Source organism: Sinohyriopsis cumingii, chromosome 18 (genome assembly GCF_028554795.1).
Source record: "Sinohyriopsis cumingii isolate HCF-2022 chromosome 18, ASM2855479v2, whole genome shotgun sequence".
In the NCBI taxonomy this organism is placed as follows: Eukaryota; Metazoa; Mollusca; class Bivalvia; order Unionida; family Unionidae; genus Sinohyriopsis; species Sinohyriopsis cumingii.
In genome coordinates, this window is record NC_142978.1 from 16,542,158 (window position 1) to 16,562,345 (window position 20,188).

A 20,188-nucleotide genomic window follows, 5' to 3' on the forward strand; every position below is an offset into this window, starting at 1 on the left:
CAAATAGGCATTATCACTAGATATAGAGAGTTCAGGCCTGTAAACAAATAGGCATTAAAACTAGATACAGCCAGTTCAGGCCTGTAAACAAATAGGCATTAACACTAGATGTAGCCAGTTCAGGCCTGTAAGCAAATAGGCATTAACACTAGATGTAGCCAGTTCAGGCCTGTAAACAAATAGACACTATCACTAGATATAGCCAGTTCAGGCCTGTAAACAAATAGGCATTATCACTAGATGAAGCCAGTTCAGGCCTGTAAACAAATAGGCATTATCACTAGATGTAGCCAGCTCAGGCCTGTAAACAAATAGGCATTAAAACTAGATATAGCCAGTTCAGGCCTGTAAACAAATAGGCATTAAATCTAGATACAGCCAGTTCAAGCCTGTACACAAATAGGCATTAACACTAGATGTAGCCAGTTCAGCCCTGTACACAAATAGGCATTAACACTAGATGTAGCCAGTTCAGGCCTGTACACAAAAAGGCATTAACACTAGATACAGCCAGTTCAGGCCTGTACACAAATAGGCATTAACACTAGATACAGCCAGTTCAGGCCTGTACACAAATAGGCATTAACACTAGATACAGCCAGTTCAGGCCTGTACACAAATAGGCATTAACACTAGATGTAGCCAGTTCAGGCCTGTACACAAATAGGCATTAACATTAGATACAGCCAGTTCAGGCCTGTACACAAATAGGCATTAACACTAGATACAGCCAGTTCAGGCCTGTACACAAATAGGCATTAACACTAGATACAGCCAGTTCAGGCCTGTACACAAATAGGCATTAGCACTAGATACAGCCAGTTCAGGCCTGTACACAAATAGGCATTAACACTAGATGTAGCCAGTTCAGGCCTGTACACAAATAGGCATTAACACTAGATGTAGCCAGTTCAGGCCTGTAAACAAATAGGCATTAACACTAGATACAGCCTGTAAACAAATAGGCATTATCACTAGATCTAGCCAGTCCAGGCCTGTAAACAAATAGGCATTATCACTAGATGTAGCCAGTTCAGGCTTGTACACAAATAGGCATTAACACTAGATGTAGCCAGTTCAGGCCTGTACACAAATAGGCATTAACACTAGATGTAGCCAGTTCAGGCCTGTACACAAATAGGCATTAACACTAGATATAACCAGTTCAGGCCTGTAAACAAATATGATTACCCAGAGTAAAGTAATCTACATAGTATTTATATTGAGTTATGACTTTTAGAAACGTTTTAGTTGCAGATAACTATCAAATATTTACGAGTATCCTTTCCGGATGGATAATGGTAACCCAGTAAGATCAATTTTACAAGATGGCCCAATCCCTCCTGTATTTGTGCTGTTACATACTGTATAGTTACGTTAACATTCAAAATCATGATTAAAAATTACTAGAGCATGGAGAATTTAGAAAGAAAAAAAGAAAAGCACCGACAAGATCATTCATAAATCATCATCTCGTAAGAACATCATAGCATTAAAAACAAAAAAAAAAAAACAGCAAAAACAAACAAACAAGAAATTGCTAGATTATTCACAAAGTTTGAAAATGATTAGATCCAATAAAGACAAATAGTGAACGCGAAACTAAACGACTATTTATTACGCATAATAAATAATGGCACTATACTACAATTTATTTTTAGCAGCTTTCAGAGATGTGTTACAATTTTTAAAGAGTTTCATATGAAAGAAACAAACTGACTAGCAAAGCGAGCGAAAAACTCATATCGATTTGCGATAGTCTAATTAAACCAGAACATGGACAAAGAACAGACAATATTACGAAAGTTATGTCTCGATCCTTGCGACCGCTTTCCAAGGCTAGGTAAGAAATAAACAGAATAAACAAAAATAATTCTGACCTGACAAAGTCTCCCCCAATCAGTTTCTCCTCGTGGTCTCCCGGATGACAGAGTTTTGTCCATACGGCAGTGTTTCCGATGCAGACGCCTTGGTCATTGGCCCCCATTTCCGCACCCCAAGACCATGCTGGCTTGCTCAGCACGACGGCATTTGTGTGGGAAACTTGATCAATTTCAATGAATGTGCACTGAAAAATACATGGGAGAAATAAACTTCATCCATAAAGAATATCGAACTACTTCTATTTTTTTTTGTACATTAAAGCCCTGATCCAGTGTCAATTCCCGGAGTCTTTTCTGGGAGCAGGGGTTGAGTTTCAAATGAAAGCCCTTTGTTGCATGTTGTCTTCTATAAAAGGATGGATGACGGTTTGTTTGGTTTTGTGGGGTTTAGCGCCATATTCCAGCACATGGTGGCCAGAATAGAAAACAGGGTGGAAAAAGAACCCGGGAAGAAACACCGAACCAAAAATCGCTTGGAGGTGCTGTATTATCACTGTCACGACATTAGACAGTGACGACAGAAAGTGATTTTGGGGTGGGGGACTATTTTTGTTTTTTGTTATGGCTCCATGCATACATCGTAAAAGCAGTTAATTTATGACCACTCTGGTGGCGTAGTGGTTAGAGCGGCAGGTCGCGGGTAAGAACCCCAGCCGAGTCGTACCAAAAACATAATAACCTTTTTATAACATACTAACAACTGCCTCGCTAGGCGCTCAGCATTAAGAGGTTAGCGTTAGGACTGGTCAGCCTTGTGTCAGGATAATGCGACTGGGTAGGACATCATGCGACATGTCTGTGTCATGATGCCCCAGTGCTAGGCATCATTATAAACTTACACACTGGGGACACCGTAGCGACATGACTGAAAACTTGTTAAAGCTACATTAAAAATCCAAATCACACACACACACACACACACACACACACACGTTAATTTGTGATGCAACTTACCAATCGGGAACCTCTGATCATATAATTTATACACTGTGCCTCTGCAATTTAGCGGTACACAACACGAGATAGATACGGTTGATTTTCAAAGCTTCTTGCTTTTTTACACCAAATGCCCAACTTTCTTCGTTTTTACACTGAAAGGTGTGCTGTTTCTCTAGGTTAGCTCATGTTGATACATCTGTATCGTTAACATTACAATAAAAATTTGCTCTGTAGTTGTAATAGCCATTATGGAATTTGTACACTTCATTACTACGTTCCTGCAGCTTTTATACTAGATATTCAAGATGGCGAGGCATCAAAGTTAACCAGCTTCACGAGTTCATATATAACGTTGAATTTCCTTTTCTGGACTCCTCTGATCAGTCGATAGAGAGGCCATCAAATTATGTCACCGTTGGCTATTTAATTTTTTTTTCCCCGCAAAAAACTGTTAGATGTGTTAGAGCCAATCTTTAATTTTATCACTATCTGTTAAACCTTCCATTTCCGGAAGCTGAAAATATTTTCTTTATTCCAACTTTTATCGATAGTAATGCACTGAAAATTTGCAACCCATCATTTTCCAATACATAAAAAAGCAAATATTTGTTTTTCAATAGTTAAGAATGTCAAGGAAATAAATGTGTAAGTAGTTTTCGTGGCAAAATATATTAGCACAGGAAAAGATTCTACCCCCATCCCCGTATAAAACAAATTGACAAAATAGCGCGGTTCATACATAATCTCGATAATTAAAAGTCCGGGGAAGTGGAATGGGGGGGGGGAGGGAGTTGGGGGAATATAGAGATACGTACCGAAACAATCGTCTCTTTAAATGAGACAGTATCAGCTTCCGGTTTGTTTAATCTATTTATGACGTTCATGATAAAACTTATGGATTGGAAATCGATTAAAGAACAGGATATACATTCGCTTATCTTGGGATATTACAATACGATGACAGCATGGTGCCTTTATTTGTTTTGGACTCTGTGTTTTCATTTCAAACAACACAATATTTCAACTTACCGAAGACATACATGGAATAGATTAGAAACTCCTGAGATTTTGCAATGATAAACATGTTTATATACCATAATAATACATTCAAAAGTGCATCAGCATCTACACAGTAGAGATACATGCCTCTCGAGGTAGTCTTTAAAGAAAGAAGCAGACTATACCAGTCAGATCAGAAATACAGCTTTTCAGATAGTGCCACAATCATTGATACAAATCAGATCAGAAATACAATTTCCCAGGTAATGCTAAAATTATCCATAAAAATCAGATCAGAAATGTAACTTCTCAGGTAGTGCCACAATCATTCATTTGAATCAGATCAATTTCTCGGGTAGTGCCACAATTATTCATAAAAACCAGATCAACTTCTACGCTAGTGACACAATCGTTCATAAAAATCAGATCAGCTTCTCAGGTAGTGCCACAATCATTCATAAAAACCAGATCAACTTCTAAGGTAGTGACAAAATCATTCATACAAATCAGATCAACCTCTAAGGTAGTGTCACAATCATTCATATAAACCAGATCAACCTCTAAGGTAGTACCACAATCATTCATAAAAATCAGATCAACCTCTAAGGTAGTACCACAATCATTCATAAAAACCAGATCAGCTTTTCAGGTAGTGACACAATCATTCATACAAATCAGATCAACCTCTAAGGTAGTGTTGCCATCATTCATAAAAACCAGACCAACCTCTAAGGTAGTACCACAATCATTCATAAAAACCAGATCAACTTCTAAGGTAGTGCCACAATCGTTCATAAAAATCAGATCAACCTCTAAGGTAGTGTTGCCATCATTCATAAAAACCAGATCAACTTCTCAAATAGTGCCACAATCATTCACAAAAACCAGATCAGCTTCTAAGGTAGTGCCACAATAGTAGTAAAGTGGGGCACATTAGGGACAATGGGACTTAGCATTAAAAAGACCCCTGGGTCAGATTAGGGACAATGGAAATTTAACATGGAGAGAAATCGTGGGTCACTTTAGGGACAATGGGAATTTAACATAGAGTTTGGGTCTGTCTAGGGACAAGGGAAATTAACATGGGGAATAGAGTTTGGGCTTTTGGGATTTTTAAAAATTTTTTTTTAAATTTAAATTTAAATTTAAATTTAAAAAAAGGGGTAGGCAATAGAAAGGCTATCTTTTTTCGAGAAATATGGCTGGCCCTGAAAAGGGCCTTTGGGTTTATGTTAATGTATTCATTAACATAAATGGTACCGCATTGGTCTTCTTCTTGTCCTTAGGCTACGTCTCACTGTTGGTCCGTAAATCAGCACTCTTTTCAGGCATCCTTGTCTTTCTACGTAGATCCTACGTATCCACAGACTGGTGTTTGTCCTGTGGACAACGGTCCACTTGGATCGGACATACATGGGTATGTCCGTCCGGAACATCATGGAAGACACAAGCGTAGAAGATTGCACATCGGTCCACATCTTGAAGCGACGAGAACAAGTGAATCAGTGCACTGAACTGCGCTTATTTATAGGTAGAGGCAGGATTGAAACGGATTGAGTTCATTCACCAATCCAAACACGCGTTACAAAATTCAGTCAGCCCGCATCCAATCCGAAGAGAGTAGTCTGTGACGTCAGTTGGTCTATATAGATTCGCTAGCGCTTGTGTGCAGTCAATCTATGCGACAGTTATTCAACATGACGGAAACTCAGAAAACGATCCATTGGGGTGCACCAGCAGGGGAGACTGCCCAAGGGAACCCGGACTTATTTTCAGAAGAGGTACATTGGGATTTTGTGGATTTTCTTACCTCGCAAGAATTTGTTCCGGAACCTTCGTTACCTTCTTCATTACCGCAAGTGGAGAATTTTAGACAGAGACAGAAAGAAGAATTGGAGAAATTTATGCAACGACAAAAGGAAGCGGAACAAGCTTTTCTCCTACAGCAACAGCAACAGCAACAAGAAGAGGTAAGAAAAAAACAACAGCAACAACAGCAAGAAGAAGTAGCAGCAAAGAAACAAGAGGGTGAAAATCAAACGGCTACGGTACTGTTGGACATTTTAGCGGAGTTAAGAAGTCTGAAACAAATGTATCAGACTTCTTTATCACGACCGAAGAGAATACGACCTTCCCGAGCTAAACACGCCAACCCTGTGACTAAGCCTGTCGTACCACCCTTAGTGATTTCAACCCAATCATCAGAAGTAGGCCTTGGCCGTGGCAAAGGCTTAAGGCAGTTAAAGTTGATTGGTTAAACTCACCCCTACACCAAAATAAAAAGGCCCTTTTCAGGGCCACCCACATTTCTCGAAAAGAAATACAATTTCAATTTGCCAATAACTCAAAACAAAAAAAAAATAACCCACCCATTTTACCCTTATAGTACGTGTCTGTGTATGAGTGCGTGAGTGTAGCTTCTTATTTTAAAATCAAAACTCAAAGACACTTACCTTATATCATTCATGTATTCTTTTCTCCATTTTTTTACAATCCAATTCACAATTCACAACACAACACTTTAATAAAAAGTTCATTGACTTCTTCTTTCTCCTTGTTTAGTCTCTCTGTTTTTTGAATTTCTTCACCGTTTTTTCCTCATTTTCTTCCCTTCTTCTTTTCTTCTCCTGTTTCTTTGCTTCTTTTAAATAGAATTGTCTTCTTTCTTCCTCTTCTTCCTCTGAAGAATCCCTCTCTTCTTTCGAAGAATCCCTCTCTTCTTCCGAAGAATCCCTCTCTTCTTCTGAAGAATCCTTCTTTTCTTCTGACTCCTCTTGTTTCTTTTTTGGGCAATCTGGAGACCAATGTCCTTTTTCTTTACAATAATAACAGGTATCTTGACTTTTGTCTTTTTTAGCCCCTGTTTTTTTTCTTTTTTGACGGTCTGGACACTCTGAAGACCAAAGCCCTTTCTTCTGACAGATATAGCAAGTATCCTGACTCTTATCTCGAAAGGAAGGAGAGTAGTCCGTCGGCTGGTCTGAAGAGAATTTTCTAATGACCCCTCGCAAAGCTCTGACGAAACGTTCCATCTGGGTAGTCTCTTCCATCGTTCTCCTCGGTTTGAGAGTGAAATGAATAGTGAAAGGACAAGACACACCCTTTTTATATACGCTGGTTTGTCATGACTATAAATTAGTCTATGGTGTTTGAACTTGAGTCATTTGACGTTTTGCACTCAAGATGAAACGATCCTATTCATTCGAGAAGAAAGAAGAAGAAGAAAGTAAGAGGCAGAAACGTGATCTATCGCCTCGTACCAGGGCTGAAATCTTGGCACAAATTCATGCCCGTGATTTTGAAGAGGACATGAGTGAACCAGAATCCGAACCCTCTAAACCAAGTTCACCACCCTTAGTCAACCCTGAAAAGTACTATTCCATTCGAGAGACGGAAAAGCGCTCCTCTAGAAAATTTAGAACCACGGCTTACACCTACACGGTGAAGTTTAAAGATTTCAAGGCCGACGTACCCTTGGAGAAAGCAGAAGGGTTTATCACCGAGATGTGGGATTCTTTGCTCACCGCACTCAAGCGACAATGTCAACCCAAAGAAGACGATCGCTTGACACTATCCATAGATCACGACGGTTTGAAATCCCCTGTTTGGATCGAGTTTAGCAGACCCGCAGAACTAACCCCTTCCAAAATCATGGACAAGATTCAACACGTACAACAATCTAATGACCAGTTTGACATCACCGATGGTAAAGCCACACTGAAAATGGCTCACGTCTCTCTTCCTCAAGGGACAGGACGCAAAAAGGTCCTACTGGTGAACGACCTTCGCAACACCAAAAAGAGTCTCGTCCGAATTAACAACCCTCAAGACCAGATGTGTTTAGCCCGTGCCATCGTGGTGGGACGAACCTATGCCAACAAGAACGACACGGTAGAATGGAAAAGAACCTGGGAGAACATTCGAAAATCGAACCGAACCAAACAACGAAACGAAGCAGAACTCCTGTTGCAACAAGCTGGCCTGTCCAAAGACACACCCTGTGGCATTCCTGAGATGCAAAAATTGCAAGATGCCCTAGCTCCACGCTACACCTTGAAAGTGCACCCTCAAGAAATGCGCGGGCCTCTGTTGTTTCGAGGCCAACATTTTAAGGACGGAAAATACATTCATGTTTATCATCACGATGACCATTTCGATACCATTACCAGTATCACTGGATTCCTGGGATATGCTTATTATTGTGAGAAATGTGACTATGGTTATAATAATCGAGAGCAACACAAACATTGTGGATGGAAATGCCCAGGATGTTTGGCCTCTCCACCCTGTCTGAGCGAAGAACCAGTGCCTTGTTCGACTTGTCTGCGCACGTTTGTCAGCCCTACCTGTTACCAACAACATTTGAAAACACAAGGTTCACAGAAGAAATGTGCTTGTCAACTCCTGAGATTGTGCCCTACCTGTGGACAAGGCATACTTACCAATAATGCCAAGGCACACGTATGTCGAGGAAAGAAAAAATGTCACATTTGTCACCACATCGTGGACTTGGAACACCAATGCTACGTGCAAAAATACCAACCCCCACCAGAGAAAGAGGACGGTCACAAGAAGAAAGGCAATTTCATCTTTTTCGATTTCGAATGCATGCAAGAGACCGGCATTCACATTCCTAATTTCTGCGTGGCTCATCGAGCGTGCGAGAAGTGCATTCAAGAACCTATCTTCAGTCATTGCCCTCACTGCAGCAAGATTCCTGGAGGGCGTGAAAAAATCTTTCGGGGACCGAACACGTTAGCCGATTTTGCCCAATGGGTTTTAGACCCCATCGACAAGACGTGGAGCCAAGAGGACATCGAACGTTACGGAGATTGTCATCGTCATGCCACGGTGATGGCTCACAATTTCTCCGGATACGATGGACAGTTTCTTTTGAGATACTATACGGAACAAGGCACCGAGCGTCCTAAAGTGACTTTGAACGGAGCCAAAATCATTTTCATGCAAGTGGGACAAGTGCAGTTTAAAGATTCGATGAGTTACTTGGCCATGCCTTTGAGTCGAATGCCTAAACGTTTGGAATGACAGAAATGGCTAAAGGGTACTTTCCTCACGTTTTCAATACGGAAGCCAATCAACACGCCGTTCTACCCCATTTACCTGAGGCTCACTATTACGACCCCGACAACATGCGTACCGAACAACGAGAAGCTTTCTACGTTTGGTACCAAGCTCACGCCTCGGACCCTTTCGACTTTCAGGAAGAAATGCTAAAGTATTGTGGTTCCGACGTGGACATTTTACGACGTTGCTGTGGAAAATTTCGAGAACTGTTCATGGAACACGGAGGGGTCGATCCTTTGAAAGAAGCTTGCACCATTGCCAAAGCGTGTTCCTTAGTGTACCGCCAACGATTCATGCCTGAAAACACCGTGGCTGTCATCAGTCCTCAAACGACCCACTATGTCAAGCGTCAATACTCGGTCAAAGCCCTACGTTGGTTACATTACTTGTGCGACAAAGAAGATAAATGGATTCAGCATGCCCGCAACGGAGGAGGCGAAAAGACCATCGGAACGTATTCGGTCGATGGCTGGGACTTAGAAAACCCCAAGATCGTGTACGAGTTTAACGGTTGCTTATTTCACGGATGTCCCGTCTGCTACCCTGACCGTGACACTAAAAATCAGTTTTTACAACGGTCCATGGAAGACCTGTACCAGAACACTTGTCATCGACGCCTAAAGTTAGAACAGGAAGGATACCAAGTGGTGGAAATGTGGGAACACGAGTACGATCACCGTATGAAAACCGATCCCGAGTTTAAACGCCTCGTGGAAAGTTACCAGTTCATGGACCCGCTGAACCCGAGGGATAGTTTGTACGGAGGAAGGACCAATGCCACCTGTTTGCTGTACCAAGCCGACGAAGAGAAAGGAGAAGAAATCAAATACTTGGACGTGTGTTCGTTGTATCCCTACGTGTGCAAATATTGTCGCTTTCCTGTAGGGCACCCGCAATTGCTGACGGAACACATCGACCTGAAAAACATTCGACAATACGAAGGCTTGATCAAGTGCAAAGTTTTGCCTCCCACGAACCTGTACCATCCCGTCTTACCTCACCATTGACAAGGCAAACTGATGTTTCCCTTGTGCCGTACTTGTGCCGAAACGTGCAACCAAGATCAGCCTTGTCATCACAGCCAGGAAGAACGGGCCTTGACGGGAACCTGGGTCAGCGTAGAATTGTTCAAAGCTCTGGACATGGGATACCAACTGTTAGAAGTGTACGAAATTTGCCACTTTCCCAAGACACAACAGTACCACAAGGGTGACCCTACTCAGAAAGGCATTTTCGCCGACTACGTGGATGCCTTTTTGAAACTGAAGTAAGAAGCCAGCGGCAATCCTTCCTGGTGTCACACTCCCGAAGACCAAATACAATTCAAAGAGAAATACTATGCACAAGAAGGCATCTCTTTAGACCACATCGAGAAAAACGAAGGCAGGCGATCGTTTGCCAAAGTGATGTTAAATTGCTTGTGGGGTCAAATGGCAAAACGACCGTCTTTACCCAAGACGGAATATTTGACAGAACCTTCCCGCTACTTCCAGATGATTCACGACAAAACCAAATACATGAAACACGTGGACGTCGTTCGAGAGGATTTGATCTTGGTCAATTACGAAGAAGATCTGGACTTTGTACAAGACGACCCTTTTGGAAATGTCATCATTGCGGCTTACGTGACAGCCCATGCTCGCTTAAAATTGTACGAAGCTTTAGAACTGGTAGGGGAACGCGTCCTGTACTTTGACACGGACAGTTGCATTTACATCCATCACCCGATTCAACATCACCCTGACATCGAAGGAAACCGTTTAGGAGCCTGGACAGACGAGCATCCCGACGACAAGATTCTAAGTTTCGTCAGTGGTGGCCCCAAAAATTACGGCTACGAATACCGGGACAAACAAGGAGAAGTGCACACGACGTGCAAAGTGAAAGGACTGACTCTGAATCATCGTACCAGTCGAGTGGTCAACTTTGGGGGTATTGAAAGAAGCCTTGCAATCGGGAGAGGATGGAAACTTAAAGTGACCACCTATCAACCGAACAAGATTGTACGTTTACCCACTCACCACATCTTCAGTCGACCCTTGGAAAAAGTCTATCAAATCGTGTACCAGAAGCGAGTGAGACTTCCCAATCACTTTACGTTGCCGTACGGTCACATCGGTATTGGTCTGTATATGAAAAGGAACCCTAGGCATGATCAATAGTTCATTGTTCATTGAAGTAACTTACCATGTCGTTGACGAAGAAGAAACCAGATTGGTTAGGAGTCAAATGTTGGACATCACCGAGACCAGGGTTTTGAGGCTTGGACACAAGAGGTGGCCCAGTATGCACGAGAGTTATTCAAGGAAAAAAGTTACTTTTCAACCTGTGTTAGTGACGGTGCCAGAAGAACACGTCACCCAGGACAGGACTGTCGTGGACAGGCCTGAAAGACCCTTTCGGGAGGACACTTGTGTGACCTTACCCCCTACTATAGAACTGGTTAGAACTTTACCCAAAACATGTGGTTGTTGTACAGGCACTTGTTTTTATTCCACGTTCATGGTTATCATGTGCCTTTTATTCTTGTACTTAAGCCTTTGGCTTTTATGTATTTTTGTCTTTCGTATTCATGTTTGAAAAAAACATTCAATAAACGTGTTCTGAAAAAGTATATAAACTCTTGTCTTGTTTGTTTTTCGTGTCACAAGTGACATTTCTCACACCATTGCTACCTCTGCTGTCTCTGCTCCCTCTTCCTCTACTGTCAAAGTCATCGACGAACACTTAGATCGTGCCAGTTGGGAGGCTTTGTATCTTCGCCATCCCTTTAACATGCTCATTGCTGGACCTAGCGGTTCAGGCAAAACCGAATTCGTCAAACGTTTGATCGAACATAAACATCATTTGATCGATCGACCCCCTCAACGAATCGTGTGGTGTTACAAAGAGTGGCAATCGGCGTACAGCCTCTTGCGAGAAAGTAAAGGCGATTCCATCGTGTTTGTGGAAGGCATTCCTAAAGAAGACGATGGCATCGTCTCTGACTCCCGTCTAACCCATTTGGTCATTTTTGACGACATGTTAGGAGAAGACCAAGAAGAAATTAAACTGTGGTTCACGCGCAAAGGGCATCACCGTAATGCCAGTGTCGTTTACATCACCCAAAATTTGTTTCAACAAAGTAAAGCCCATCGCACCATCAGTCTCAATGCGCATTACGTGGTCTTGTTTAAAAGCCCTCGAGATAAATCACAAGTGCAAGTCTTAGCCAAACAGTTAGGAACGCCTTGGCTGACTCAGGCGTACGACGATGCCACTCAAACTCCACACGCCTATTTACTCGTCGATTTGAAACCTACGACCCCCGAGGATTTGCGATTTCGTACCCACTTGTTTCACCACTGGTGCCAAGACGGAGGGCCTGTCCTGTACACGTCTCCGTCCTCGACTTCATTTCACTCCCCATCAAAAAATCTATAAAAACCTCAGACCCTTTTTCGTCTGTCTCACTCTCAGTGCGAACATGACGTCCCTTCAGTCGCATCTTCCCGTCAAATTGATTCGTGCCTTGTATGGCATCAGTCGAGAAAAAGATCCACAAACACGAGCTCGTGTCTTAGAAGCTAGTCTCAAAGAAGTCTTACGATGGTTCACGGTGACGGCACGTCAATTACTCCAAGGAATCATTCAGATTCCTCATCAAACCAAACGCTTTTTCGATCGAAACAAAGTCGCTTTGGTCCAACTGGCCGATCCCCGCATCGACACTCAAACCAAAAAACAAATCATTTTGAAACCTGGAGGGAGCGGTACTCTAGGAGGGGTCATCATTCGCTCACTCTTAAGATGGGATCCTAATGCCCCCAAAGTTATACCCAAGACAAAAGTCCAACGAAGCCCCAAGAAGAAAAAGACTAGGTCCCCAAGGAGAACTTCTCCAGTGGCAGGACCCTCCTCTGACCAGACACCACCCCGGAAAAAGAAAAGAAGCCCCCAGAAAAAGAAAAGTCCACAGAAAACTAGTCGCAAGAGAGGCACTTCGGCCAGGACGCAACCTTACACTCGCAAACCACGACCTGCCACAGCGGTGACTGCGTCTCCGGCAGCTTCACGTTTGTCCACTTCTCCGTTAATGACACCCAGAACTGAAGAGTACTTGGAGACGTTGATCACACCAAGAACGTCTCCGTTGATGACCCCCAAAAGAACTTCCCCAGTGGCAGGACCTTCCAATTTAGTGGCAGTGGCTGCTGCTCACAAAGTACCTTCTCCCAAAATCAAAGTTCAAGAAAGATCGGGCATGTTACAAAGTTTACTGGATTTGTCCAAGCAAGAACTGGCTCGATTTAGTCCGTTACGTACCCCTGCACGACGTGTCATGCCTGTCCTCAAACTAATACGACGTCAAGACAATCAGTGGCGACGCGTTCCAGTATAAAAAAGGCCTGTGACCAAGTCGGGTATCAGTGTTTTTTGGTGCTCCTGAAGACTCAAAGATGTCACCCTCCAGAAAACCCCAAGGAAAGAAAAGGAAAGGACTGCCACCACGTTTAGCCAAACATGGGGACATGTTATCTGTCCTGTCCAAAGCTTCTCCACCCCTACGAAAAAAACTCATTCAAACAGCCTCCAAAGAGGTCATCGATACCGTGTGCGAATGTTGTTTGAACGTTTTGAAAGGCACGATCCCTTTGTCCAAACGCCAGAAACAATGCTTAGGCAAACATCGTCACGTTCTTCGCCAAATGGTTCAAAAGAAAATTCCCATTCGTCAAAAAAAGAAGATGTTAGTGCAACGTGGAGGTATTTTACCTCTCTTGTTAGGCCCCATACTGAAAGGAGTCTTGGGAACCATGTTGGGAGGACTGGTGGGAGCAAGATAAAAAGGCCTCGGAAGTTCCAAGATCTCAGAATCGACCCCTGACAACCCCATGGAAGGACGAAAACTAGCTTTAGTGCCTTACAAACGATGGATGGAATACCATCGGTGGCAAGAACAACACACCCCGCATTTACCTCCCAATCCCCATTTGAGCGAGATGTCCCAGTTACAACACGAATTGCAGTCCTTGATGGATCGCCAAGATTTGTCCAAAACAGAAAAATCGCAAAAGTACGGTCAACTCTTGCAACGACTGCAACTCTTTCACCAGAAAGCTTTAGACGAAACAGCTCTACCCACTCTGAAAGATTTTAAGACCTTGATGAAAAGTCCAGCACCATCACCAATACCAGTACCAGTACCACCAGTACCCGTGACCAAGACAGAAAAAGGAGAAGAAGAGGAAGGGTTTCAAACTCCACCAGAAAAAGTACGCAAGTTAACAACACCACCTACCTCCAGAATTGGATGGATTAAAAAGATGATGGCCACTCTTTCTTCCTCACAAGAGAAAAAGAAAGTGAAGACAGAAGTGAAGACAGAAATGAAACAAGAACCGATATCCCCCGCTCAGTCATCCTTCTCCTCTTCGACACCTATTGCTGGCCGCACACGCAAAGCATTGCAATCCAAGAAAATACCCCAAGAGAAAAAGAGTAGCATCCTCCAAGAGTGGGTGTCTTATTAACACACCAACCAACACAAAAAAAAAATGGAAAAAGTCTTAGCCAGCATTTACTACGATCCCTCGCATCCTGCAGGTTACGGAGGAGTTCAAAAATTGTATCGCGCTGCCAAAACGCGACTGAAAAGTCTCCGTTTACCTCAAGTGCAACGATGGTTACAAGAACAAGCCACCTACACTTTACACAAACCCATTCGACGCAAGTTTGGCAGAAGTCGCACCCGAGTGGAATGCATCGATCATCAATGGCAAGCCGATTTAGCCGATGTCTCTCATTTGGCCAGCTACAATCGTGGCTACAAATATTTGTTTTGTGTCATCGACGTCTTTTCCAAATTTGCCTGTGTCGTGCCCTTGACTTCCAAATCGAGCAGCGAGTTAGTGCGAGCCCTGCAACGGGTGTTGAAACAAAGCGGTCGTCACCCTCTTCGATGGCAAACGGACAAAGGCACCGAATTTCTGAACCAAGCTTTCCAAAAAGAATTAAAGAAACGTGACATTCATTTTTTTACCACCGAGAATCCCGAAACCAAAGCCAGCATCGTGGAACGTTTTCAACGCACTTTGAAAGAACGCATGTGGAAATATTTTACGCATCACCACACTCTGAAGTACATCGACATCTTACCGCACCTGGTGCAAGCGTACAACCAATCTTACCATCGAAGCATCGGACGTGCCCCGCAAGACGTGACTCCCGAGAACGAAGTGTTGGTGTTTGAGAGTCTGTTTGGTACGTCCCCGACGAGGGCTGTCCCCGAGAAAAGTGGAATGTTGGCTGTAGGAGATTGGGTGCGCATTGGCAAAACCAAACGCACTTTCGACAAAGGTTACTTACCTAACTGGACGACCGAATTGTTTCGCGTCACTGGACGAGTGCATGGCCGTCATCCTGCCGTCTATAAATTGGAAAACATGAACGGAGAAGTGCTCAAAGGAACGTTTTATTTGCCCGAGTTACAACGTGTGACCAAAAAAGAAGACGACGTGTACGATATCGAAAGCATTCTCGAACGCAGAACCCGTAAAGTGGGCAAACGACGTGTCAAAGAAGTCAAAGTACGTTGGAAAGGATATCCATCCAGTTTTGATTCTTGGATCGACGCTTCGCAAGTCATCGACTATAAAAAGAAGTGACCATCATGCCCTTTCACACAGCAGACGCAGCTACGTCGACCACTCCTCCTTCACATAGTTCTTCTGTGCAAGATTTACAAAAACAACCCTTGTGGGTGTGGTGTGGAGAACGTGTGCCTAAAACGCAAATCGTCTTTTTCTGCCAAATCTTCGTGGTGTATTGTGTCATCGGGGCAGCCATCGCCAATTTGAGTTTGCAACAAGGAGACAAACAATTGTGGACCATTTTACTGAGCAGTTGCATCGGTTACCTGCTTCCTAATCCCTCCCTGAAATTCACCTCGAACGGGAACCCCGGGAACCTTGTGTCCAGTGCCAGTGCCAGTCACCACTTCAATCACAACCAGAACCCCATTTTAGACGGAGACACGCCTCTGACGTCCAGTAACCCCTCGGACAGCCACAGAACTCTGGAATTATGAGTCACCAAAACCAATTTTACTTAACTTTACCCAGTGACAGTTCCATGGAGGTGTTTCCCAAGAACACGTTGTGCTGTTACACGGCCAAATTACCTCAGGCCATCCAGTTAGATCACGAAGCCCATTGGGAAGTGGCTTTAGTAGAAATGATTCACCCGACCCAAGTCCTCAATGTCCTTCCTAATCAAAATTTTTTTGATGTGGAAGTTCATGACCAGCAAATGCAACAGTGGATGGATAGCAATGTCAAATATGACAAGAAAACCCGTACACAAAAGTACACCACCTATCACTTGTTCATTCCCCCAGGCTATTATTTTAGTGGTCAACATTTGGTCAGCACCATAACCTCTAGGTTTAATACCGTGTTTCTGAAAGCTTTGGAGCATGTCAACAAAAATGTCACCATGGAGTACCACAAAGCAGCTCGTTGCTTCTTGATGAAATTTGAAGGAAGTAAAATCCTGTCCATTTTATTTTGTCCTGAATTGTTTGACATGTTGGGCGGAGACATGGACATGAGAAAGACTATGCTCAAGAAAAACGAATTACCCATCGTTTACGACAACGAGTCTTTTAGCAAGTTATTTCGTGCCCCGGTAGAACTGAACCAAGGACTGAATTTGATGTTCGTGTATTCCGATGTGGTGGAGTACAACGTGGTGGGACACACCTCCGTACCATTACTGCGTGTCATTCCTTTCAAAGTAGATTCTGCCACGAACGCTGACGAGGAAGGTGGAAACACTTACCACGTCCACCGCGAATTTGTCCATCCTCACTATTTGCCGGTCAGCAAGTCGTATTTGGACACGGTCAACATTGCTATAAAAGTAGATTTGGGACAAAATATTCCATTCACCAAAGGAAAAGTCACGGTGAAACTCCATTTTCGAAAACGGTTCTCTCACGACTCGTAAGTAAGTCATGTATCCAGTGTACCGAGGGGTTGCTCGACAGCGAGGACACGGCTTAGGAGATATGTTAAAATCGGCCTTTCGTTCGGTGGCCCCGGTGTTGAAACCGATGGTGACACGCGGATTGCACGCCTTGAAAGATGCGGCACTGACGCAAGGCAAAGAATTTCTCCAAAATGTCATCATCGACAAACAAAACCCTAAAGAAGCCTTCATGAGGGCAGGCAAAAATGTCTTGCTGCAAACGGGCAAAGACATTTTAGGCCAACGAGAAACACCTATAAATGCCCTGCACGCTACCGAGTCAGGCATTCAGCAAGGACAAGGCAGAAAGAGACGACGAAGAAAACACCCTTTCACCAGACTTCAAGCGAGAAAGGCCAAGAAAAGAAGAACCGTTCGAGACTTAGACGTTTTCGATTATTGAGAAAAGAGACAAAAAAAATGATGCACCGAGAATCTTGCGCTTGTTCCAAGACGGAACTGGACCTGTTTGCCATGCCCCCCACGATGATGACGATGCAAGAATCCCAGTGGGTGGAATTTCACCCCGTCTCCTCAATGACCGATTCCGCTCCCATCGAGTTTGAAATCAAAGGACAGCCCGAAGATTACATCGATCTGAATAGCAGTTACTTGTACCTGAAAGTCAAAATTCTAGATAAGACTGGAGGTGCTATAGACGATGAAGCAGTAGCTCCCGTCAACAATTTCATGCATTCCTTGTTCAGTGGAGTGGACTTGTACTTGAATAACAAACTGGTCAGTAGCAGCATGGATACTTACCCTTATCGTGCCTACCTTGAAAATCTCTTGACGTACGGAATAGATGCCAAGAACACTCATCTCAATGCCTGTTTGGTATGGGAAGCTGACGAACCTACCAAGTTTGAAATATTGGAAACTGATGAAAAGAAAGACAACAATGATGGGTTTGTAGAACGAAGAAAGAGAATCACGGGAGCCGACACAAGTTTAGAACTGATGGATCGTTTGCATTTGGACATGTGGTTGCAAGAAAAGTATTTGCTGAACGGAGTGGATGTCCGCCTGAGACTGAATCGTAGCAGTGCCGCTTTCCATTTGATGGCTGATAGTGACGGTTACAAAACCAAAATCCTAGAAGCCAGACTCTACGTACGCCGTGTGGAAGTGTTACCTAAAGTGGGAAACGACATCAGTCAGACGTTGAGCAGAATGACTGCCAAGTATCCCATACGACGCGTGGAAGTGAAAACCTTCACCATTCCCAAGGGACAGCGATCCATGATCGAAGATCATCTGTTCCAAGGACAGTTACCCAAACGTTTGATCGTTGGTATCGTCGAGAATACAGCCTTCAACGGAGCTGCCGAAAAAAATCCTTTCTACTTTCAACACTTTGGTGTGTCCAAAATCGAAGTCAGTCGCGATGGCAAGACCTTGTGTACCCGACCTTTTGAACCTGACTTTACCAAGAAGAATTACTTGAGATCATACTTGTCCCTGTACGAAGCCACCGGACAGTTAGGAACCAACACCAGTCACGGTATTACGTACGAGGATTATGCAGGAGGCTACGCTTTGTGGGCTTTCGATTTCACTCCAGACCAAGGCAGCGACGAGGGACATTTCCACCCTATAAAATCCGGCCAGATTCGTGTGGAAATTCAGTTTAAAGACCGAGACCCTGATGAAACGGTGAACGTCATCCTGTATGCAGAATTCGATAATACGATAGAAATCAACAGTTTGAGAGAAGTCATCCTAGATTACTAGAAACCATGGAAGACTGTTATCCCTCTTTACCTAGTGGAGAAACTTTTAGTGTTGGATTATTGTTAAAAAATGTTAGAGTTGTTGTTGTTTAGTGTTAAGTGATTTTTGAATAAAAAATGTTGTGTTTTGAAAAAATTGTTTGATGTTATATTGTTGGATTATTGTTAAAAATGTTAGAGTTGTTGTTTAGTGTTAAGTGATTTTTGAATAAAAAATGTTGTGTTTTGAAAAAAATGCCTTTGTCTTTTGTTTAGCTATAAGAATGTTGGATTGATGCTCTTTCATTTCTTACTATCCCTCTCATGACACTCACTAAACGTTGCGACTCAAAAACCGTGTGGGGGATGTTTTCCTTTACGTCCGCGCTTTGACTTTAAGAACCGGGGTTGTTTCCAGTCTAACCATCCATTGTCGACTCATCCTCCTACGAAGATGTGCTCCAAACTAGCTAAGCTCAACGAAGCCTACGTGAATTTGCATAGGGTCAGACACAGTCTGATACCGAAGCCAGAAGAAATAGAGAATGTGAGAATGTTAAAAATCACTGAAGACCTGATAGAAGAGCTCTTCAGAGAAGAAATGAACAGGGAAAAAGAAGAATGGAAGAGAAGTACAGACTTCAGAGACAGCAGCAACAACAACAACAAGAGCAGCAGCAGCAGCCTGAAGCTGACAGAGGCTTTGTCGATTGTCGTATCGACACCAAAGAGTTCTTCTTCTCTTTTCGAAGAAGCAGACCTATCGCCAGAAAGTCTATCCTCAGAGGACATCGCATTCTTAGAAACTAAAAAAGAATGCCATAGCAAACAAAAAAACAGCCCTTTTCAGGGCTACCCAATACTCTAGAAAAGAAATAACAATCGATTTGCCAATTTGTGTACGTAGAGTAGTGTGAAAATAAACACTAACTCTTTTTTTAAAAAATGTGAGTGTATGTGTTTGTGTGTTTGTGTTTGTAAGTGGTTAAGTAAGTTAGTATGGATAGTAGATTAAAATGATGTCTTTTTTTTTGGTGTTTGAGGTGTATATTTGGAGTTAGATTGGATTGCTTTGCGTATGTGGATAGTCTATTGAAGTGATTTATAAAAAATTTAAAATAGTGATGGGTAGCATAAAAAAGTGAGTGAGTGTTTCTTTTAGGTCGGCGCGTTGTTTTATGGTCATGATGTTGGTAAGATCAATTTTATGTTTTTAGGGGATATTTTCCTTCACGTCCGCGCTTTCACTATAACTTGAAACTCGTTCGGCAGTCCAGCTACCCTTGTTGATTGATCAACACCAAAAATGAACACGAGACTGGAGAAACTGTTGGAACTTCATGTGCATCTGGAATATGCCAGGCGCATATTAAATGAACTGGCCGCGGAAGCCATTGTGGAGGAGGGAAGGATAAGAGAGGAGGAGGAAAGAAGAAACAAAGAAGAGGAGGAGAGAAGATATAAAGAAGAAGAGGAAAGAAGATACAAAGAGGAGGAGAGAAGATACAAAGAAGAGGAGGAGGAGGAAAAGGAGAGAAGAAGAAGAAATTTCAGAATCCC

At 43.1% G+C, this 20,188-nt stretch overlaps 1 protein-coding gene across 2 annotated transcripts in view; it reads right to left on the minus strand.

The window, feature by feature from the left end:
- LOC149776148 (secernin-2-like) overlaps positions 1-20,188 on the minus strand; it is a 169,259-nt gene that overhangs the window by 22,781 nt on the left and 126,290 nt on the right. For both annotated transcript variants that reach the window (XM_089942444.1, XM_089942445.1), the window contains exon 3: positions 1,881-2,068. In XM_089942444.1, coding sequence (XP_089798570.1) covers positions 1,881-2,068 — 188 coding nt within the window. The remainder of the gene's footprint in view (positions 1-1,880; positions 2,069-20,188) is intronic.